Here is a 24,966-nt window from a genome sequence, read left to right on the forward strand (position 1 = left end):
GATACACTGGCGCCCAAACTAACAGGAAAAGCGAAGCCAAGTCTGTGGTGTGCGGTTGTGGAGCTGAGAAGTTCGCGCAGGTCTAGACCTACCTGCCAGCAGGCGCCCTGCTGGCACCGCCCCTCCCCGCCCCTCCCCGCCCCCACCTAGCCAAGAGGCCAGCCCTGAGGGAGTTGGTTGGTTAGCGGCAGTCTCAAAGGAAGCAGCAAGTGAACAGTTTTAGCCAGTAGGCTTGGGAAACTGCACAGTTTGTGCCTGGGCGGCAAACTTTGCTGCCATCGGATCTTCGTGGACCAGAGTTCTTAAGTCACGGTGTGCTCGTCTCTCTCCAGCGGTCTGGCTGACCTTCCTTCCTATTCCTGACTGCTCAGGAACCGGACGGAAACATAAAACCGGCCAAGTCGTAAACTGCCTATTCCACAGCCGGGACGCTCAGGTCAGTGCTGTACACGTCGCGGGCCGGCGCTGCACGGGGTGCATCCACCGCAGATTTCTCGTCAGCTTGTAGCGCACGCGAGGAAGTTTTTGCCGCCGTCGCGCTTCGGTCCCGCTGCCTTGGTCCGTTTCGCTTCGCCCTCCCCGCCCCCCTCCCCCACTCTCTCATCCTGCCCCCTCCCCCATCACCCGCCCCTCCCCCCCCCACCGCCCTCATTTGGACGCTGAGGGTCTGAACGCTCTCACTGGCAGTGAATCCATAAAAAGTGCGCCCAGTTTAAAGGGCTCCTCCTTGGGGCGCGCGGCCTGGGGGTGGAGGGTGGGGTGGGTGGGGGCGGGGCAAAGGACCTGGTAGGGAGCAGAACTGAGAGGAGTTTGAGGACTGGAGTGAGGGGGCGGGGGGGTGAGGGGTCAGGGGGAGAGTGGGGGGGGCCCTTAGAGGAAAGAAAATTGGTACGGGACTTGTAGGAAAGAAGCCTAATTTGTACTCGCCGGAGCTCGCTGTTAAAAGGAATCTCTTCAGTGGGAGGATGCACTGGAATCCCGGAAGCTCTGTACAGTGCGTTCTCTTTCCAAGTGGGAAAGAGAGAGGCGTCAAGTTCTCGCTTGCAGTCGTTTTCGACAACAACGTGAGAGACAAGTAACAGGTTTTTCTTACAGTGGAACTGGAGAGAGAGAAACCACTAACGCGCCAACTAGCAAAATAAAAGAAAATAAACATACTACAAGGAAACCAAGCAAGCCAGCAGGGTGTTCCAACTCGGTTGTAGTCATTTTTCTTACCTGCTGGCTATGCAGTTTACGCTGTAAACTACGGGCCCTCTGCACTGGAGGTAGAAATGCGCCTGCCTGTACCCCTGGTGTAAGGGAGAGCAGACAGGCACAAAAAACCAAAACCAAAAACGTGCAGATCGAGGCGCTGATCCTTTTCGTTTGCCTTCCCTGGCCTTGCAGTTGTTGTGGGCTTCCTGGGTTCTGGTGTTGACCAGGCCTTGATGGGTAGAGGTCTGGGCCAGAGGGCTTCAGTTTACCAATACTTCCCAGCAAGACCACAGCTATCTTTGCAGGAGCTGCTGAGCGCCTCCACCTGTGCACCAGCTGCTTGGGACTGCAGAGTGGGGTATGTTTGGGAAGTAGGTGAGTCATTTAAAAAGTGGCAGAGTCAAAGAGTGGCTGTGTGTCAAAACAACTCTTGGAAAGAAAGAAACAAAAAGCCCCACTGTCGGGTGTCATGACGCCCACTCTGGCTCATACTGACCCTAAACGAATGACAGGTTTAAAGTGCTGGTTGTGTTACTACCACTGTGTCATCCATCTCATTGAATTAAGTGTTCCAGTGGTTTTCTTTACCAAAAACGGGCAGGGACAGTCCGTTTGCGCTCTAGCAGTGTGCGCTTAAGCAGCAGGGTCTCGGTGGACGGGGACTCTAAAGAACAGTGACATGGCCTCACAGCACATTACAGAGTATATGCAATTAGGAGTATTAGCTCATTTCTTGTCCCGTGTTTGAAAGAGGCTAGGTTATAATCGCAATTATAGGGGCCGGTGATTTAAAATAGAAAGGAAACAGTCGGCCCCTAACACAAATAGATTTGGATGGTGTTGGAATCGGACGAGTGCCGATGAATTCTGGTTGGAGAAACAATCTGTAACTGTTCACGCATATCTCAGCGGTTCATACTGAAGCCTTTTTGGTTTAACTCTCCAGGCCGCCTCTACTGTTCACATGCTTCCGGGATTTTTAGTCAATCTTGTTCCTTCTAAGCATAGCACCTGTGACTCCTGCTGGTTTGGAATTGTCTGTTGCCCTCTTGGGCATTCTAAATCCTAGGCTACATTAGATCAGCACTGTCCTTTCACCACCAATAGAATGTACAGGGCTGCAATCTTCATTGTCACATTTGTTCTCCCACAGAAGTGGGTAGTCTTCACCCACTGACCTCTAGGTCAGCCAGTTTTTGACCACTGCATCACCAGTGCCCCAGGTTAGGGTCACACAAAATAAAGTGAAAGTAGGACTGCGCAACTCACAGAGTTCCAGTGGTGGCAGGTGAAGGTGATGAGGAGGAGGAGGGGGAGGGGGAGAGGAGTAGGAGGAGGAGAGGGAGGGCAAGACGGAGGGGGAGGAGGAGTCTCAAAGCAGCAGGCAGCCCTCTCACTACTTCCCTTTTTGGTGGCATGGCAGGTGGGTTCTACTCACTGTGAACAGTGCGTGCATTGGGACTTGGCTGGTCTCTTACCTCCTTGTTCTCTGAGCTGTGCTCAATGTTCCCATGCTAGACACCTCTTCGGTAGGGGTGCAGGCTCCTTGGGTGAAGAACCACTTAGGGGAGTGAAGTGCAGAGGTGTCTGTGACCCTCCTGAGCAGGAAGGGGGGGGGGGGCCAGGTTTCTGGCCCAGCCAGCAACAGAGAAGGCTGAAGTTTCTTTCCTCTCAGTGCTTTAAAGGTGACGGAGTAGTGCAATGAGGAGAGGACAGCCAAGAATCAAAGCAACAACCACAATCACAACAAACAAAACCTACCGCCTTCCAAGTGATTCGGGTGCAGGGCTGCTCTTTAAAGCAGAAAAGGCTGTAGTCTTTATGGACGCCTACTGCAACATCTTTCGTTGGGGCAGGTCCAAACGAAGAGTTTTAGAGGCTGTTTGGAAGGCAGGCAGCATAACAGAAAGTCCTTAACAGCACCTGCCCTGCTGAGGGCATCCACTCCTCGAATTCTCCTTTGCCCTTGGGTGCACACTCACGCAATGGGATCCTTCTTAAAAGCTACACACGTATACTATATCTTAGGATGTTTCAGGTACAGAACTGTGGACACTGTGATGTAGGAAAAAGAGCTTGTGCTCCAATACATAAAAGGTGTACTTAGAACTTGCATTGAGTGAGGTCTCTGGCCTGTGCTGCTTCAGACGGAGGACTTGAGTCTGGAATGCTAAGCTAAGCTTTATAGCTGTGCCTTCTAAAGAGCCAAGAGAATCTTTGACTTGCTTATGCATACTTTTTTTAAGGGTGCATTTGATGGGAAAGAGGATCAGGATTGTGCTGTCCAAAGAGAGGGAGACACACGTAAATGATCCATGTTTTGGACAGGTGTTATCGTTGCTTGGTGTCGTCTAAGTCAGTTGTGACTCACATCAGTGTACAGTGGAGAGAAAGAAACACTGCCTGTTTTGCTTTATCCTCACCATTGCAGTTGTGTTTGAGTCCATTGTTGCAACCACTAAGTCAACCCAGTTCACTGCCGATCTTTCTTGTTTTGACCAACTCTCCACCAGGTATGATGCCTCTCCTTATAACATGCCCAAAATACACGGTATTGCCCGCCCCCGCCCCAATGAAGGTTGTGTTTTTCCCATTGCCCACCAGACATGGAAGAAGGAAGATTGAAGAAGAATTGATGCATTTGAATTGTGGTGCTGTCGAAGAATATTGAAAGTGCTATGGACTGCCAACAGAACAAACAAGTCTGTCTTGGAGGAAGGGCAGTAAGAATGCTCCTTAGAAGCAAGGGTCACATGGCCCCATCTCAAGCATTTTAGACATGGGATCAGGAGAGACCGGTTCCAAGAAGAAGGACATCGTGCTTGGTAGAGCGTCCGTGAAAAGGAGATGACCCTTGGCAAAATAGATTGACTCAGCGGCTGCAACAGATGGGCCCAAACAGAGGAACCGTTGTGAGGGTGGCACAGGGCAGGGCAATGCGTTGTACTTGGTAGCTAGGGTTGCTGTGAGTTTGAACTGACTCAATGGCACCTAACAAGGAGGGCAGATTTTTCTTCCCGCCCCCTCCCCACCCCCCAGACAGATTTGTTTGCTCTTCTGGTAGCCCATGGTATTTTCCATCAATATTCTTGGACAACAGCATGATTCAAACCCATTGATTCTATTGCAGTCTCCCACAGCTATTGTCCTACTTTCACATGCATGTGGAGTCATTGGAAAGGCCATGGTTTGGGTCTGGTGTCAAAGTGTCATCTTTGCTCTTTAGCATTTTTTTTTAAAGAAGTATTGTGAAGTACTTCATTTGACTTCTTAACCACTGCTTAAATGAGTGTTGGTTGTGGATCCAAGAATAATGAAACCCTTGACAATTTCAGCCTTTTCTTTCTTTATTGAGGCTCAATTGTGAAGTTGATTTAAAAAATTTTTTTTCTTACGTTCTTTACATTGAACCACGAATCCTTCTCTGGGTTGTAGTCTTTGAATTTCATTGCTAAGTGCTTCCAGACTGCTTTGTTTTCAGCACGTTTGTTTTATGCCCATGGCAGGTTATTCACGAGCCTTCTAATGAGTTCTGCCACATTCTTTTTCATGAAATTCAACGACTCTGATTACTTGCTCACGTACAGATTGAATAAGTAATAGTATTGGTGAGTAGTGGTATAATCCTGATGCGTACCTTTCCCCATTTTAAACCATGACATAAATCCTTTGTTCTCTTTGCATGGCTGCCTTTTCATCTCTGCACAGGTTCCACATTAGCCCAATTAAGCCAACACCCAAACCAAATCTACTGTCACTAAGTCAGTTGTGACTCAGCCCTCTTATGTAGCGTCTCCAAGTCTACATGTATTTCTGGGAGCAGACAGTCTCATCTTCCTTCTTTGTGGCTGCCCGTGAATTGAACCATCAACCTAGCAGTCCACCGTTTACTTGACAGCACCACCAATGAATTATTCTGTAAATTTTATATTTAGATCCTTTTTATTGTTTCCCATCGCTTCCCCACCTTCCCATTTCCTTGCATGCTAATCTCACCACTGGTCCTGAGGGATTTATTTACTGTATTCCCAGTGTTTGCAGTTCCTATCTGTAGCAGTGTACATCTTCTGGTGTAGTTTGATTCGTAATGTACAATTGGGATTGTGATATTGGGCAGTTGTGTGGGGAATTAAAGAACTAGAGGAAAATTGTATGTGTCATTGGTCCTGTATTGCACCCTGACTGACTCGTCTCCTGCCAGCAACCCTCCTCTAAGGAGATGTCCAGATCCTACAGATGGGCTTTGAGTTTCCACTTTGCACTATCGTCATATACAATGATAATGATTGTTTTGTTTTTATATGCCTTATACCTGATCCCATCGACACCTCGTGATCTCATAGGCTGGTTTGCTTCTTCTATGTGGACTTTCCTGCTTCTCAGCTAAAGGACCACTTATTTATCTTTAAGCCTTTAAAACCCCAGATCCTATATCATTTGATAACCTAGCACCGCCAGCTTTCTTTACCACATATGCTTATGCACCCTCTTTGTCTTCTCCTGTCATGTCGGAAAGGTAAGTGTTATGGAATGCCAATTTAATAGAACAAAGTTGTTTTGTCATTGAGGGAATACTTGAGTAGAGACCCAATGTCCCCTTGCTACCTTATACTACACCTATAAATGTATGCACACAGATCTATTTCTCCATCCTCATATATAAAGATTGTACTATGTGCATGCCTGTACTTAGAGTTCCATAAATTCTCTTTCACTCCTAGTTATTTCCTCTATTTCCTTTCACTTTCCTCTTGAACCACTGTCATGTTCAGCCTTCATTTGAATTTCAGTAATTCCTCTCAGTTACATTGCACTTGATCAAGCCCTACCAGGCCTCCTACACACTCCTTACCATCAATTTGGATCACTTGTTCCCTTGCCCTTTGGTTTAATACCCACTTCCTTTTCCCCATATCCCCCTTACCCATGATCCCTCTCAAACCGTTTGTCCCATTGTTTTCTCCTCCAGCTTGTTTATCCTCCCTATTTTATGTAGATAGATCTGCAAAGATAATAATATGCACAAAAAGCAGCAAAACAAAACAACCCCTCCTAAAAAAAAACCAATGACCAAAAAATAGATAATCCTGTAAGTAATTTAAGGTCTGTTTGTTAACCTTTAGGAATGTTTTCCAGTCTGATCTGATGAGGTGTCACATACTGCCCCCAAAGTCTATTTTTGGTATCCCTCTGGTCTTCCTTGCTCTGCTTCCTTTACTGTTCTGTTGCACACCCTTAGAGTTTTGCCTCAGTGTGGTGGATCAACTCGGGCACAATTCCTGCAGTGTCTCCAGTGTTGTTTCCTGTAGGGCTATGGGTCACTGAAGGATTCCCTGTCTCATAGTGGAGCTGGCCATATGGTCCTCTCTGCATTGGCTGCTCTGAGCAAGGACATCGTCCTCAAGGCTTGGTGGGCCAGGATATGTTCTTTTATGTCTTCCTCCCCCTTCATTTTCTTTCTGTTTTCATCTTTTAAAATGTTGCATAGTAGTTTTATAATTTGTTTAATTATTTTATTGGGGGCTCATATAACTCATAATATCCATTGTTTCCATCATCATTTTCTTTTTTTGCTTTTATGAAAGAAGCCTGTTTTTAATTTAAACATTGAAATATACCAATATTTATTTATTTAAAAATCATTTTATTGGGGCCCATACAACTCATCACAATCCACACATCAAGCACATTTGTACATTTGTTGGCTTCATCAATCTCAAAACATTTGCTTTCTATTTGAGCCTTTGGTATTAGCTCATTTTCCCTCCCTCTTCTCTCTCCCTCACAAATCCTTGATAATTTATAAATTATTATTATTTGGACATGTCTTTCACTGCCTGGCATCTCCCTTCACCCACTATTCTGTTGTCTGTCTCCCAGGGAGGGGGGTTACATGTAGATCATAGTAATTGATTCCCCCTCCACCTTCCTGGTATCTCTACTCTCACCATCTGTACTGAATTTCCTATTTCCAGTTCCTATCTCTACCTGTGTACATGTTCTGGTTTAGTCGGATTTGTCACGTTGAATTGTGGCCATTATAGTGGGGCCAGCAAGCATTAAAGAACTGGAGGAAAGTTGTATATTTCATTGGTGCTTTGCTGCACTGTGACTGGCTCTTCTCTTCCTCGTGACCCTTTGGTGAAGGGATTTGCAATTGTCTATGAAGGGCTTTGGGTCTCCACTATACTCTCTCCCTCATTCACATCAATATATTTTTTTCTGGATTTTAGAAGCCTGGTACCTGATCCATGCAAACCGTATGATCACACAAGCTAGAGTGCTTCTTCCATGTGGGCTTTGTTGTTTCCCAGCTAAATGGATGCTTGTTTATCTTCAAGCCTTTAAGATTCCAGATGCTTTCATAGCTGGGCACTATCGTCTTTCTTCACCACATTTTCTTATGCACCCATTTTGTCTTCAGCTATCATCATGGTTTGTTATTATTGCCAGGTTATTAGAAGAAAATGATTTTGCACTGAGAGCCTACTTGAATAAAGTCCCAGTGTCCATCTTCTACCATCTTCTACCTTGATACATATAAGTATATGTATATAGATTTATTTCCCTTTTGACACACATATATATATGTCTGTGTTTAGACCTTCATAAATACCTTTTGCCTCCTAGTTCTTTCCTCTATTTTATTTTACTTTCCTCGTGTCCCACTATCATTTTTGGCCTTCATTTGGGTTTCAGTAATTCCTCTCAGTTACATTGTTCTTGATCAAGTCCTACCAGGCAATCTATGCACCCCTCACCATCAATTTTGCATCACTTGTTGTTCCCTTGTACCTGGGTTTGTTAACACCAACTTCCTTTCCCCCACCCCCCTCTGTCTCAACTTGTGGTTTACTCCTCCAATTTGTTTATCCCACCTATCTTAACTAGAGAGACATGTAGACACAATAATAAGTACAAAAACAAGACCAAGAAAAACAAAACAACCACAGAAAAAATCCACAAAAATAAAATTAGCCAATAAATAGTTGAAGGTCTGTTTGTTGAGTGTTTTCTGGTCAAGTCTGGTGGGGTACTACACCCTGGCCTCAAAGTGTATTTTTGTTATTCCCCTGAGACTTCATTGCTTTGTTCCCTTGCTGCTCTATTGCATGTGTTACAAGTTCTTATATTTTACTGTTAGCCTATTGAATTTCTATTTTTATTTGTTCAGATACTTCTAATTTTACATTTATTTTGTTGGATTGGTCTTGATTTCTTCTACCTTCTCTTCTCTTTTTCTGTAATTCTGTCACAGTTTCCCTCCATTTAAAGAAGTGGAAGATCTTTGTCCTCAATTCTCTAAAAGGAAACTCTAAAGCTTTCTCCTCCTCCAAGACCTCCTAGTGTTCACATCTGCATGTAGTCCAATCAGTGGAGCTAGTTTTTCTTTCTTTTTTTTGAATTTGCACAGAATCTGTTTGATCAGCAAACACTATGTACCTGTTGCAGATTTCAGAGATTTAAAAATGGCAGAAGACAGGAAACAAATACTGATAGCTGTCTAAGACCTGGTTTACAGATTGTCTCCCAAGTTTCCAGGGAGAATTTTTGAAACAAGTAATATAAAATTTACTTCTCATTGAATTTGACAACTTAGATAGGCTTCAAAATATCATGGGGAAATTCCATGTTCTTTTAATTCCGTATTTCATGAATTATTTTAAAGCCTTCTTAGATTGTTTTTATGGGTGTGTGTATATTTCACATTACTTCTTACTCTGTTTTCAGTGATGTTCTTAGGACTTTAATATCATTAATATATTTTACAATCAGGCTGCTTCTGTGAAATACCATATTTTTCAAAAATGTCATTAATTTTCAAAATCTACATGAGGGAAATAAAGGATGAAATTGTAATACCTCTAATTTTAGATTTACGCGCCAGTAAAATTGTATATGAACAAAATGTCAGCAGAAGTTATATTTTTTTCATCTTTGGTTTTTCCTTATTTGTTTACATTTGATATAATTATTTTTGTTCGTTTTTCCTGTTTCCTAGTAGTGTTCTACAATGGAAGAAACTAGATGTTATGAGTTATCCAGGAAAACAGATATGTCGTGTGATTCTCAATCGGATAGTATTCTTCAACATCAAGATTCAAGTTGTGCCAATACAAGTAACAAGCATCTGTTGGGAAAGAATGATGACAATACTTTTATAATAAAGAATAAGGATTTGGTGAACCAGATAGTGGAAACCTCTGGCCAACATTCTCAAACAGATTTTCTTGATGGTCAGCAAGATTCTGAGTTCTTCAAGGACAAAGAAGAAATCCCTGGTAATAATCTCATTTTAGTTGTTGGACATTTTCATTTACTGCACATTTCATTTATTTTCTTCTGCCAGATGTTGCTTAATCGATAATATACATATTATCTTTAGTTGAATCAGTCTGCCTGGTTGCTGAAGATACAGGTAAGCATTGAAAAGAGTAAAAAAGGTTATTTTCTGGGTAGTTATGAATTCTTTTTTAATATTGTTATCCTTAATTGATGAATGAAACAATTTGGGCCTGTTCTATATCAGTAATTAGTTAGGGATAGGAATATTGGCACCCAGATCTTCATTGACTGGTTTTTGGAAATAGATTGCTAGACTTCTATTCTTAGTTTGTCTTTTGTTGGAAACTCTGCTGAAACTTTTCACCTTCACAGCAATATGCAAGCTGCTACTATCAGATAGTATTAGGTTTACATGAGGTGCAACCTGGCCATGAATCAAATCCACATCTTTCCTAAGAGGGCAAGAATTTTTTCACTGCAACACTATTATGCTAAGTACATATTAAAAGTATTTGTGGTTTGGCTAGCTGACCAAAATTTACTGAGGAAGTGGTCTATAAGTTTTTTTAAAGGTTATTCAGAAAACTTTGGTTAACATATTTATCCTTTAGAAAGTAGGTTAATTAAACTAGGATTTAAGTTGTTTTCTCCCTTGTGATATGTTAGTCAACTGAAAATATGAATATGCTGTTATCTCAGGAGTGAAATCAGAAACTATATGTTAACACTGTTAGCTGCCCCTCAGTCTTTCTATGCTTGATTTGGATTTTCTTTTTGAATGACAATAATTTAAAATTGCTTGTTACAGTACTAATAAAGTCTTAATACCTTCAATGTGGTGTTATCCTATTTGGGGTATTAGATTAAGAAGGAAATGTATTTTTACACATGTATATATATTATAAATGATATTTTTCTTTATAATTTTGGTCCCATATTCCATCAGTGTATACAATATCCCAACTTGTAAGGGTTAATATATCTTTTCATGTTTCAAAATTTTATTTTAGTAAGATATATATAACTTAAAGCTTATCATTTTAGTCATGTCTACACATATAACTTAGTGACTCTTTTAGATTCATAATCTGCTGAATTATTAACACCATCACTATTATCTATGCTTACGATCGTTTAGATACAGCTTTCAATTAATTTTTACTTTTATTGAGATATAATTCCCATAAACAAATTAGTAGATTAATCATGTTAGAAAGAGTTGTGAAATAACCAAACTCATTGTTATCTTCCAATTTTCCCACACTTCTTCTCTGCCATCTCCTTAAACAATTATCAGTCCACTTACTGTCTCTTTAGATTGGCTATAATATTTCATATAAGAAAATCATACAACATAGCAAGAAATAAAAAACCAATAACTACAAATTAAACAGAAAAATTTCAGTAAGAATGAAGCAGAAAATATTAAAAGCAGAAGCAATTTTTAAAATGAGCCCATTCCCCCACAGAAGTGGTATAAGGAAGGGATAGCTCAATCACGGTATTGTATAGAACCAACAAATCACACATCATTCCTCTAGTTCCTGAATAATTTCTACCCCCACTACCTTACAAATCTGACTAGACTGAATAACTCACATTGGTACAGTGTAATATAGGAAATAGCAATATATAATTGATCAAGTTTACAGGAGAGTGGGAGGGTGGGGAAAGGGGTAAAAAGAAGAGCTTATATCAAGGGCTCATGCAGAAAATGTCTTGGAAAAGATGATGGCAACATATGTTCAAATATACTTGATACAATTGGTGTATGGAATATTATAAGAGCTGTAAGAGCCCCCAATAAAATGATGGAAAAATAAATAAATAAAAGTGAGCCCAAAGGAAAATCAGATTATATGGTTTACTGTTTCTCCTACATCTGGATAATTGACTTTACAAACCTCACTCTCTGATAGCAAGGGTTTTCCTATCCCTTGACTATTGTCAAGGGACTTATTCTATACGAGGATGCTGCAGATGAATTTTGGGCTTCCACTGTCTATAGACTTTTTCAAACAAAATGTTCACAATTTAGTCTCTGATACCATTCCCACCAATTTGGATTTTTTTTTTACAATCCTTGAATCACACAGGCTGGTATCCTATGTGGACAGAATTAAGATACAGTACCTTAGTATACTATCTTGTGTATAAGAGAGAACACTTTCAGGAAAAATATTATCCTTAAATTAAGAAATAGAAAAATTTCGATGGGCTTTTGCCCTCTTCTCTTCTTTGTCCACCTGTTTCCCTTTGCATTAGAAAAGCGATTTAAACTTACCTTTTTTTCTCTAAATAGAATCTTGGACACACAATTGATTAATCACAAGGTTAGCACTTAAAACCCACTTTCTGTTCATGGGAGAAAGATAAGGTTTTGGTGCTCCCTTAAAGATTTATAGCCTCAGAAAGACATATCATTAGTTTTGTTCTACCTTATATTTAAGGTGAGTCTGGGAATGAGGTTTTTGGTTTGTTTGTTTAGAGTTTATGTTTAGTAAACAAGCTTAACACTTGAAATATGCATAGCAAATCACCAGAAAGTAGTAACTAACTTACTTTGCTTCTCATATGCAAAATTGGATGTTGTAAGTAATTGTGTGCACATTAGGTGGAGTAGCAACTTTGACCTTGCTTCATTATTTGTAGTTGGCTAGAAAGAAAAATGTTTTTTGTTCTCAGAGAAAAGTTGATACTTCACATTTGAATTTGCCTTTAATCAAAAGTATTTTTAAACTTTTCTTACCACTTGACTGCCAAAATGCAGTGTTAATTGAATGAAAAATTTGTAAGGCTAGAATGATCAGGTCTTGCTAAATCAATTTATTATTGTTTTTTCTACTAAATGTTTTAGGTAAACATTTGTTTCTAGTTTTAACCACAATTATTTCATTTTGGATGGTAGGAAATATGTTTTATATAGATTTTATATGTTCTATTGATTTCATTCATATTTTGAGTCTTATTTTATTTTTAATTACCAATCATCAGGAAAAGAAGTTTTATTAATAATGCAAGCCCTAAAGACTCTTTCAACTACAGAGGAGAAACTGGCAGCTCTCTGCAAGAAATGTATTGATCTTGTGAGTATTTAATCAAAATATGTGTGGCTTTGTACAAAACATGTTTACTAAGCTTTTAAAATATAGATAGCTTTAAGAATGAATGATACCTTATTTTTCAAGTTGAAGAGAAAAACCTAATTTCTTGAGATTCTTTGTTGACCGCAGACCTTTTTTTGACCCCATATATAGATTACAGTACTCCCTGAGATGTGCTATTCTTATGATACCTTAGGTGAGATTTAGACCCAGAAAAGAAAACTTGGAGGGCTGGGAGTACACTGCATTTGCACGAATCAAGAAACTCACTGGATAGTGGAGGTGTGAGCAGTGAAAGATCAGTCATAGATGGATGTCATTGGCCTGCCTATTATCCCACACCAGAAACCTGGGCTCAAGATCCTGATCCTGGAAATAGTTTATGCAGGCCCAGGTGATGTCTGAAGTCAAGGTGCTAGCCTCAGAAAAGGACTTCTTCGCCTCCAACAGCAGCTGAGAGCAAGGTGTGTAGTTACATATGGAGTTCTTGGCCACTCAGGTGGCCTTTGACATGCTGCTTGTCAGGCACTGAGAGTTCTAAACTGCTGCATAACTGAACTCCAGAGGTGATTATAGAGCACTAGGAGTGAATCCACAAATATGTGTCTCAGACCTGAAATGGCCAAATAGTGTTGAGGATATGTAAGTGACTACTGAGTAGGAGAGGATGGTGACTGGTCATTTCTCTAGTCACAAGGAGGGTGTGGATTGAAAGAGAGAATCCCATCTTACTCAGTACCACCTTATGGCTATGTTGCACACTGTTTGCTGTCAAGTCACATGTCTGTTTCATCTTTAGCAGCTCCCTTTTCACTTTTTCCTCAGTTGGTATTCAGTCTAACTCTCTATCTTTTCCCCGGATGCTTAGGATTCCAGCATTATCATTAGTCTCTATTCTCTCAGATCTTTGTTGAAAATGTCTGTATAGCACATCTGCTTAGTTTGCCATCTTTGTACAAGTCTTCATTAAATTCTTTAAATTATCTACTTCTGTGTTTATTTGTCCACTGAAACAGTCTTTTAAAAACATCTAACATTCAACACATATATATAACATCCCAGTTTCTGATGACCTTTAGATATTTTAAAATTCTATTCATTTCCATTTATGGATTTGTCTCTTCATCAGCACCTAATGAATTGTGTTTATCATATTGATGGATATTTAGGTTATTTGTTCCTTTTGGCTCTTATGAATAAAGCTAGCCAAAATACTATGGCCTGTGGTATAAGAAAGAGACTGAGCAGAATTGAATCCTCTGCTTTTGGATTGTACATAGCCCTTGCCTGCCATTTTTGCTGAGGTTCTGTCTACCTTGAGGAGCCTGAGAACTGTTGGCACCATGTCATGTTTCCATTGATCTTGGAATTACTTCCCTGAATCTTGCTTCACCTTTCTGTACCACTGCCTTATGACTACATGATTCTTACTAAGCATATGATCCAAGGACTTGATTTGGACTGAGCTAGAATTACTTATTAATATAAAATTAGTTTTTAGACATTCTTATTCATATAAATATCTCTAGTTTTCTTCCTTTAGACAACCTTGCCTAAAAAAATAGCGGATTTTAAACTGGAAAAATTAAAGAATTCAAGTCCCAAAGTTCCAATATTGCAAGATTCTATGGGTGGAACATTGAAGGATGAAAGAAGCATCGAAAGAATACACAGAAGCACTGTACCAAAAAGAACTAGTTGGGTGCTATTATAAGTATTCTTAAGTGCTTTTTCTTGATGAGATGTTGCTTCTTTGTTTACTCACCAAGACAATTTATTCACCTTCTGAGAATAATGCATGCTCCTGAACACATCCTGAATTGCATTTTCTGCAAGATTTTCTTCCCACTCTGGTAGGCTTGTCTTTTGATTTGGAGTTACCTTAACTTAGTGTTCTATGGCAGCAATTGAACGGTCTCCCCACACCATTGTGAAAAACTGACCCCAGCAGAGCGAGGCCTCCTTTGCTGAACTTGATTTTTAGGTGTACATATAAAGGGGATGGTATGGTTCATGGAGCACTAGGCAGGCTGTTTACCTCCTAGCTTGGGAGACCAGAATAGAATATATAACCCGAGAGTAAAGGCCTATGTCTTGATGTTTATCTATACTGTAGTGGCTCGAACAGTCGCTAGTCTTTTGTGATTGACTAACTTCATTAAGCATAATGCTTTTCAGGTTCCTTGTATGTCATGACATGTTTGATCGCTGATTTTTAAGGATAAATAGTATTTTCCTTGTGTGTATATATATCAGAGTTTCTTTATTCATTTTACCCATAAGCATTTGGGCTGTTTCTAGCATCCTGCTTTTGTGAACTATGCTGCAATGAACATTGGGCAGCATGTATCTATCTGTTGGTGTTCTGACTCCTGTTTTGGGGAGTATCTGCCTAGCCGAGCTATTTCTGGGTCATAGGGTATTTCTATTTCTAGTTGTTTTACAGATCACTGAATCAGTTTACACATTGATTGTACATATGTCCAAGCAAGGTATGAGTTCCAATTCCTCTTCATGCTCTCCAACCTTTATTCTGGTGGTGTTTTTGTTGTTGTTTGTTTTAATTTCGCTATTGTTGGGTGTAAATTGATAACTCGTTTGAATTTTTATCATCTGGGGAGCTAGCGATTGTGAGCTTTTCTTCATGTATTAACTGTTTGATTATTGTTCTTTGTGAGTTGCCCTTTGCCCATCATTTAGGGTTTTTTTTTGGTTTTGTTTTCTAATGGGGGTGTGGTAATGTTCTATACTTTTTGGTAATTAGTTTCTTGTATCATTGCTATAGATTATCAATTTATAGTTTCTCCTTTTGCTTCTGATTTGCAAAAATGCTCTGTTTTTAATAAGTTCCATCATGTGCTTTGTCTTCCACTAGTGTGTTTCCTTTATTATATTTGGTAAAGCCCATTTCACTTAATGGGTTGTAATTTGATCCTTATCTTTGCTGCAATTCTTTCACGGATGACCCAGTGGCTCTGGGATTGGCATTACGTTTTTTTCCTAAACTATATTTTCCCTTAGGCCAGGTTTGGGCCCCGTTTCACTCTTCTGCAGATGGGGAGATCCAGTTTTTCCCTAACCATTTTTGAAGAACCATTTTATCCATTTGTGTGTGTATGTTCTTTGTTTCAAAATCAGTTGGCTGTAAGTATCCTGTTTCATTGTTCTATTTATCTGTCTTTACTCTTAATCATACAGTTGCTAAGGCAAATAGAAGAAAGGATGAAGTCAAAGAACTGCGTAGAAAATTTCAAAGAGCAGCTCCAGAAGACAAAGTAATATGAAGAAATGTACCAAGACTTAGAATTAGAAAACTAAAAAGGAAGACTATGGGCAGCATAACTTAAAAGAAGTGAAGGAAAAGAATTCAGAACTAGAGTTGCAATCTTGAAAGATTCTATGGGTAAAATATTAAATGATCCCAAAAGAATCAAAAGATGTAAAAAATACAGTTACAGTACCAAAAAGAAAGGTTTACATTCCACCATTTCAGGACATGGTATATGAACAAGATGCAATGATGATGAAGGAAGAGGTTCAAACTATACAGAAAGCATGAGCCACAAACAAGGCTCTCAGAATTGACAGATCAACAATATAATGAAGCCTTAGAAGCTCTACTGTATATGCCAGGAAATTTGGAAGGCAGTTACCTGGTCAATTTACTGAAAGAAATCCAAATATTAATTCATCCCAAAGAAAGATGACACCCCGAAATACTCAAATTATAGAAAAATATCTTTGCTATTTCACATAAGTAAAATGTTGCTGCAGATCATACAATAACCATTGACAGGAAACTTCCGGAGGTTCAGGCCAGATTCAGAAGAGGATAGTACATTATTGCTGATGTCGGTGCTTATGCATACCTTGCATAAGGATTGAGAGGCAGTTATGTAAACAAAACAAGGGAATAACTGCATGGTTTTCTACTAGTAAAGGAGTGTGCCAGCCTTGTATTCACTCACCATACATATTCAGTCTGCATGCTGAATAAATAAAGAAACTGGCTGTTATGAAGAAGAATGTGGTTTATTATAGGAAGGTTAATTAACAACCTTGGATATGTAGATGTTTGCTACAATGTGGTGATGATCAGAGACTATAACCTTTAATATGTGTCATACTTTAACATAAAAATGTTCTTCACAACAAGAAACAATCAATGTAATGATAAGTAAAGGTGGGGGTTATCCGGGATTTCCTTTTACATGGATTATAAATCAAGCCTATGAAAGCAACAGAAAACATAGTGCCTCAGGCTAATCTGTCTTTCAAAGATATAGCTGAGGTTCGAAGATAAGATGTATTTGACCTTAGGTATGGTCTGATGGCCATAGTGGTTATGGATTGTGCTGTGTCAAAACCCCCACGCCTGCTCCACTGAGTAAAGAGAGGGCTTTCTACAATTGTAAAGAGTAACAGTCTGAGCCACTGGCTAATCCACTCTAGACAAAGGCAAGGGTCTTGGAACAGTTTTACTATCATGCAGCAACCATTATAATCTTGATTGTGTTGGATTGAAGTTAATGCTTGGCCAGTTCACCACCCTAAAGATGTGACCTGAGTTTGTTCTGGTTGCAAATGCCTTTTACATGATGGAGATTTCTTCCCTGTGTTTTTTTTTAAATGTTGTTAGGTGCCTTTTCCTTCTTACACATTATTCGTGTTTTTGTCTATATACCCTGCCCTATAGGGTTACTATGGCAGTGACTTAATGCAGTGAGATACATTTGAAAACTTGACAATGCATAAGGAAGATCAAACAACATTGATGCATTTGATTTATGATGTGGGCAAAGTAGATGAAATATACATTGACTGCCATAAAAATGAACAAATCTTTCTTGGTAGATTTACAACTAGAATATTCTGTATAAGTGAGAAGGATAAAATTTTTTACATAATTTGGAAATGTTATCAGGAGGAACTATGCCCTAAAGAAGAACACAATTCTTGATAAAGAAGTGACTCGGTGAAAAAAGCTGCTGTAGACCTCAGTAACCCCGAGGGAGTACAAAGGGCAGACTCTGGGGCCAGAGCATGGAACCCCATTGGATCTGACTGAAGGACACGCCTAGAGATCAAAAATCAGACCTTGATCTATTTACAGGTTTTAATTAAAAATTTTTTTCTTTTAATTATTCTATGGATAATTGGTTTCCCTTTTTATTGTCATAGCTGTGTTCTCACTCAATGCAATGACTTGATTTTTGGTGCATATTATTATCTCTACAGATCTATCTAGATGGACTGGATGAATAGTCTGGAGGAGAAAACAACGGGACCAATAGTTCCAGGGGTACATGGGAGAAGGGGAGGTGGGGGCAGGGAGGTGGTGCTGACCAACCAAGGGACACGGGAGCAATAAGTGATCCAAAATCAGTAGCAAGGAGGGTGAGTGGCCTGGTAGGGATTCAGCAAGGGTAAGGTAACCGAGAGAAATTACTGAAACCCAAATGAAGGATGAACATGATAGTGGGGCAAGAGGAAAGTAAAAGGAAATAGAGGAAAGAACTAGGTGACAAACGGTATTCATAGGGTCCAAAGACTGGAATGTACATGTCGATATATTTATATGAGTGTGGGGAAACAAATCTATGTGTATGTATTTAGAAGTTTAGTATTAAAGCAGCAGATGGACATTGGGTCTCCACTCAAGCACTTAATGCAAGAACACTTTGTTCTAATAAATTGGCATTCCATGATGTACACCTTCCCAACAAGATTGCTGGAGAAAAATGTGTGCATAAGCAAATGTGGTGAAGAAAGCTGACAGTGCCAGGCTACCAAAGATAGAACGCCTGGGGTCTTAAGGCTTGAAGATAAGCGAGCATCTAGCTGAGAAGCATCAAAGCCCACATGGAAGAAGCAAATGAGCCTGTCTGACCACAAGATTAAGAAGGGACTAGTTATTAGACATTAAAGAGCTAAAAACCCTATCAGTGGGTGCCCACTTCCCTGATAGGATTAATGAAGTCAAACGTGTGCATAAGCAAATGTGAAGAAAGCGGATGGTGCCCAGCTATCAAAAGACATAGCGTCTGGGGTCTTAAAGGCTCGAAGGCAAATAAGTGGCCACCTAGTCCAGAGCAACAAAGCCCACATGGAAGAAACACAGCAGCCTGTGTGAGCACAGCTGTCGAAGGGATCAGGTATCAAGCATCAAGGAACAAAAAATCGTATCATTGAAAATGTGGGTGAGTGCAGAGGAGACTTAAAGCCCTTTGGTAGCGAACCGGACACCCCTTGCTGAGCGGTTGTGGGGAGGAGATGAACCTGCCAGGGTGCAGGGTAGCAATGATGAAACATGTAACTTTCCTCTAGTTCTTAAATACTCCCCCCCCCCCCACTATCATGATCCCAATTCTACCTTGCAAATACGGCTAGACCAGAGGATGTACATTGGCACAGATAGCAACTGGAAACACGGGATCCAGGACAGATGACTCCTCCAGAACCAGTGATGAGAGTGGCAATGCCTGGAAGGTGGACAGAATGTAGCGTAGAAAGGGGGAACTGATTACAGGAATCTACGTGTAGCCTCCTCCCTGTGTGAGGGACAGTAGAGAAGAGGGCAGGAGGAGACATCAGACAGTGTAATATATGACACAATAAATAATATATGAATGATGAAAGGTTCATGAGATGGGGAGTGGGGAGGGAGGGGGAAAAGGAGCAGCAGATGTTTTGAGAGTGATGATGGCAACAAATGTACATATGTTCTTGACACTATGTATGTATGTATGTATTGTGATAACTATATGAGCCCCCAATAAATTGATTAAAAAGCAAAAACCAGTTACAATTGACTGCCTTCCACAGAGTGTATGAACAATAAATTATCAATGCCATGAGCTCTAGGGCATTTGTAGTCTTCAAGTGTTGCTCACCATTTCATTCTTTAAACCACACATAAGTTCTAAGTCAGACCATTACTTGGAAGAGTGCCCTGCTTCTGACTTTCAGGCAGAGAGAACAGAGTAGACATATACAATAGTAAATTCTTCTCTGCTGCTTCTGAGCCAGATTTCTGGAGTGTTGTAACTGTTTGCCAGTTTTGATACAGTTCCAGAGCAGGTACAGGATGTCAAAATTAAAGGTTTCACTTCCATTACACAGACCTTTTTTAAAAGTTCAGTATTTGTTTTTTGGTGCTTTTTAATGTTCTTACAAATCTGAAACTATGGATCATTGAGTTTTCTTTGTTTTTATTCGTGGTACTTCAGGTGGCTTATTCATGATATTTCAGATACCTCTTTTTAAATTTAGTGTTTATTACCCTTCAAGGTTGGCTTATATTTCTTCCAGTGTACTGCACTTATCTTAAACAACCTCCTTGGTCATGCTTCACACATTAAAGGCTTTTATATGACTTTCTGTAATCTCCTCTGCCCCAACTTCTACTCTGAATTCATTGTTGGTTGCCCATAGAGAACTCTGTCTTGATATCCAATTTCTTAACTACATTATTATTGTAATATCAAGGTCGTTCACTGTTATATCCACCCTATGACTTTTATCTTGAGAAAACTTGAGACCTACACTATTATTAATGCAGACATCCCATCCAAGCCATATGCATCATCAGTTCAGTATACATAAGTATATCCACTAAATTTTGCTTTTCAAATACCCAGTGACTATCCATTCATTGGTTCTGTTTTCTCTCTCATTATGACCTTATCATGGTCCTTGGAAATAATTTCCCTTCCAAGCCCATCATTCACTACAATTATTTTGCTGAATTTGAACTCTTACATATGATTGCCAGAACAACAAATTTATTTTCTAAAATTATGCATGTTATTTGCAGACTTGTGTGCCCACCAAACAATGAAAAATTTGTACCTGAGTACAAACATGGGTGCCTTGGTATTCAGTAGCTCTGACTCATTTTCTTCATGGGCTTCACACAGCAAAATTACTGTGCATAACTAGAATTGACTGCATCTCTTCCTAGATGCATTTGATTTTGATGTTTCATGGAATCCATATTTGTTAACTTGCTTATTTGCTAATACTTACTGGCCATCCCAGAGCCAATATTGTGGCCCTTTTGTGATCACTTGTAGCCATATACTGGGATGTGAAAAATTTGAATTACTCGATGCCTATATTCACATTTTCATTTCTATTACTGATTATGTTGTTTAAAATAGACCCTTGAAAATGATAATGTGCTGTTTTCTGGTCCTAGGTGCTAGAAATTTATGATATGTATTATGGGAAAATAAATGTGTTAGATGATCTTGTTCAGTTCAATGCTGCAGTATTTCTTGGCCGTAGGCTTAAAGTGAATGATTAAAAATATTTATTTAACAATAGATTTAAGCAGAAACCCATCTACATAAGACAAGACTGAACATACATAAAACGAATGTGTGATTCAGTTTTGCTGACTACCATCTTCAGACAACATAACCTCTATTAATCAGTCAACTGTATCTTTCAATGGCTGGTTGAGTTATGTGCCTTTAACTCTAACTCCTGAACTGTTTTACTCCTGTTCCTCTCAGATTTTTGTGCCTCAGTCTTTGTAGAATAAAGATAAATCAGTAGTGTCCCGTTATTAAATCCACAAATTAATTGCATCCTTTATCTTTTAGAACTGTTTATCATGTGTGGTTAGCTCAATGCCTAACCACAATAAGGCTCAATATCATAAATGATCAGTTCAACAGGGTAATCACTTCTTAGTTACTAGAACAGTAATTTGTTACTACTGCTACTGTTGTTAGGTTCTGGATTGGTTCTCTTCTGTTCTTGTTTCTCAGCTCAAACATCAGAAGCATGATTGAAAATTGAAGTAAACTTCTATGAGTGAAAATAAAGCTTTTCATTGTGCATTCGCAAGACAAGAATGGGGCATCTCCAGAAGGTGTGGAGGGCCACGTGGAAAAACCAGGAAATGAGGGGTAGTGGAATAAAAAAGGGAGAAATAAAAAGGGTGGAGATACCTGGGAGGTAGGGGAGATGAAACTAAAGAGAGGTCATAAGCCTGTCTTCACTTACTATGCTCTCCCTCTTCTATCTCCATTTGGACGGTGTGGTTGTGTGTATTGGTGCATTCTTAGTGGAGTCACTCAAGTGTGCATGTGATTTATCAAGTTACTGGTTCTTACTGTGCATGCCCAAACTGTGACTGGGTGTGCATAAGTGTGTGATGTAATTTGTCTTTACTGTAGATGTCTCTTCTGATAGCTTTTCAAAGTCGCCCAGGTTTCTTAGGAAGAACCCTTTTTATTTATACACATGGCTAGCTGTTCCTTACTGACTGGTGGATCTTTGAGAAACATTCTCTTTTTCCTAAGCTACTTGCCTATCCCTGTTAAAACTTAAAATTGAATAGGAATTCTTTTGCTTTTCCCTATAACATGAATTTTAATTGCATTGTGATATATTTACTTTGCATACAAAATAATGATAAGGGGTTATTTTATGCTGTAGCTCAGAGTTTATAAGTTACAAAAACAAAATTACAAAAAACCCAGAAATTATGAAGTAAGTTGTTTTTTTTCCCGAAAGACTTTTTATCAAGGTTGTTTTAGTAATAAATACACAGTTGTAAGGATGCCTACTATATTTTGTTAGATGCTCTTTTTGTGCATATTTGTTTTACCAATATTTTATTTCTTCATTAATAGGCATTTTAATACTGAAGTGTTAGTAAGGTTCTATCTAAGTTTTTAGTTTTGATTTAATGTTTACTTGAATAATTTGTTCTAAATCTAAAAGTACCGTCCTCATTAAGAATACTAACTCCTGCTTATTAAGTTCTAATTACAAATGATTAGGGAAAGTAGCTCTATATGGTATTGTTTCCTAAGAAATTTTACAAAATCTGTTTTTATTTTTGGAGAGAAAGTAGAAAGGTGGGTTGTTATGTGTCACAGGACACATATGTTACTAGGTGTCACAATAGGAATTCTAGTCATACTTGGAAAGGAGAGGGCTAGAAAAATTTTATTACTGTTAATATAATTCTTCCAAGTACAACCCAAAGGTTACTACTGTTTTCCCTAAATGTAAAGTATTTGTTAATTTTAGTTGGAGGATAAGGAAGCTGTTGAGAAGCAAATTTGGGTTCTGAAGAAGAAGCAAGCCCAGACTGAGATAGAAAATATGCGTTTGCAGAGCGAACACAGCAAGACTATCTTGACAAGAAGCAAATTGGAGTCTCTTTGCAGGGAACTTCAGCATCATAATAAGAGTTTAAAGGTTAGTTGGTTCACTTCTTTGTTTATACTAAAGCATTTATTTAACTGATTTTATCAGCACTATTTCTATTAGAGATCAATTGTTTTCTGGACTTACAGGATTTAGTTGTAATGTGATTTAGTTGATAAATCACAACGATATTTGTAGGTCTTAAATGTGGGGAATTCTACTCTATTGTTCTTTTGAAGCTTTGTTAATTAACTGTTAATGTAAGATCATAAACTTCTACATAAAGTTCCTTAAATGAAAGTACCTTACATGAAAGTAAGGAGTACCTTACTTTATCGTTAAAGCAAAATTCCAAATTCAGTGCCATCAAGTTGATTCATAGAAACTATGATATGGGGACAGTATAGAAATGCCCCTGTGGGTTTCTGAGACTGAAACCCCTTCTTCTGTCTCCCATAAGCTTATTTATTATTTACTTAGTACTTACATAAATCTGCTTATAACTTAGCCAGTTATAAAGGAAAGAGACCAAGTTGCCAAAGATTAACTAAAATAGAAGAAAAGTAAAATATCCAGACATATTGTAATCTGCATACCCCATATATACATTACTTGTCAGTATGTCACACTCTGATGGCTTGTGTGTTACTGTGATGCGTGGTAAGCTATGTCACAGAGCATTGTCAGAACTTCCCTGGAAGATTAGTAACTCAGATAAAAAAGCACTCAAATATGACTGAGAAGAACTGGCTTCTCAGAATAGAGTTGATCACAGTGATGGGTAGAGTGAAGCCTTCAGGACATTTATTTGCTGATGGCACATGACTCAAAATAAGAAGAAACAACTGCAAACGTTATTACCTATATATAATAGGAAATTGGAATGTACAAAGTATGAATCATAGAATACTGGAAGCCCTCAAAAATTAAATGAAGGCAGAAAGTGCAATATCATAGGCATTAGTGAGTTGAAATGGTCATTTTGAATCATAATATTCATATAGTTTACTATGACTGAAATGAAAGATCCAGAGGAGTGGCATTGCAATTATGGTCAAAAAGTACATTTCAAACTACAAATATAGGATAATATTTGCATATAAGAAAATTCATTCAATGCAATTATTACTCAAATTTATGCAATACCACTGAAGTTAGTGATACAAAATTAAAGAATTTTACAAAACGTCTGAAATTTATTGAGCTTGTTGCATAATACTCTGCTAATAAGGCTTTACAGCCCTAATCCTTTATGTATCATATAATGATTATGGCTTTTCTGTTGGCTGTGGTCCCACTTAGAAGCCCCACATATGTATAATGATTATGGCTTTTCTGTTGGCTGTGGTCCCACTTAGAAGCCCCACATATGTCTGCTAACAAATAAGAATGGGATGAGATTGAATTCTGACCTTATAAAGGGTATGAATCAGACCGCATTCTTGGTTTAAGGTTATTTTAGTTACTGATACTTATATTGAATGTAAGGAATTACATACTACAGCTGCAAGGAGAAAGAAAACCAAGTTTCCACACAGAGAATCCAGGACAGCTCAACACCCCAGGACCAGTGGTGAGAATGACGATACTGGTAGGGTGGAGCGAAGGTCGAGTAGAAAGGGGGAAGTGATTACAATGATCTACATACAACCTCCTCCTTGTGGGATGGACAACAGTAAAGTGGGTGAAAGATGTTGGGAAATGTAACTATAATATAATAATAATTTATTAATTACCAAGGTTCATGAAATGAGCTGATTCCATGGGCTCAAGTGGAAAGCAAATGTTTTGAGAATTATGAGGGCAACAAATGTACAAATGAGCTTGACACAGACATATATATGGATTGCGATGAGTTTTACAAGCCCCCAATAAAATTATTTAGATAAAAATAATAAAAAAGAAAGGAAAGAAAACAAGTTTCCGGTGCATAAACCTGGCTGATTATAATTAGTAGATGACCCTTGCCTACTGGAAACAACTTGCCAGAGCCCCCAGGTTATATGCATATATAAGATACAATCCAGAGGTGGAGAACGGATTATTATATTTGGGTGAAATTTAGTTACAACATGTAACTTCCACTAAATGACCTTTCCCTGTATGGGTATTGTAAGGAGACGGGGGAAGACATCGATAAGGTTTGCTCTAATTGTGAACAGAATTCCTTTCGGTGCCATTCTGCTGCTAATAAAATGAGCACACTGAG

General features: G+C 39.1%; 1 protein-coding gene across 1 annotated transcript in view; it reads left to right on the plus strand.

Moving 5' to 3' along the window:
* The first annotated feature begins 9,253 nt into the window (after positions 1 to 9,253).
* The window catches only part of LOC142435632 (gamma-taxilin-like), a 57,799-nt gene continuing 42,086 nt past the window's right edge, over positions 9,254 to 24,966 (plus strand). Inside the window, exons 1-3 of the mRNA XM_075539852.1 lie at positions 9,254 to 9,479; positions 12,478 to 12,569; positions 22,638 to 22,808. Coding sequence (XP_075395967.1) covers positions 9,254 to 9,479; positions 12,478 to 12,569; positions 22,638 to 22,808 — 489 coding nt within the window. The remainder of the gene's footprint in view (positions 9,480 to 12,477; positions 12,570 to 22,637; positions 22,809 to 24,966) is intronic.

The sequence above is a fragment of the Tenrec ecaudatus genome, chromosome Y (genome assembly GCF_050624435.1).
Source record: "Tenrec ecaudatus isolate mTenEca1 chromosome Y, mTenEca1.hap1, whole genome shotgun sequence".
NCBI classification, from domain to species: Eukaryota; Metazoa; Chordata; class Mammalia; order Afrosoricida; family Tenrecidae; genus Tenrec; species Tenrec ecaudatus.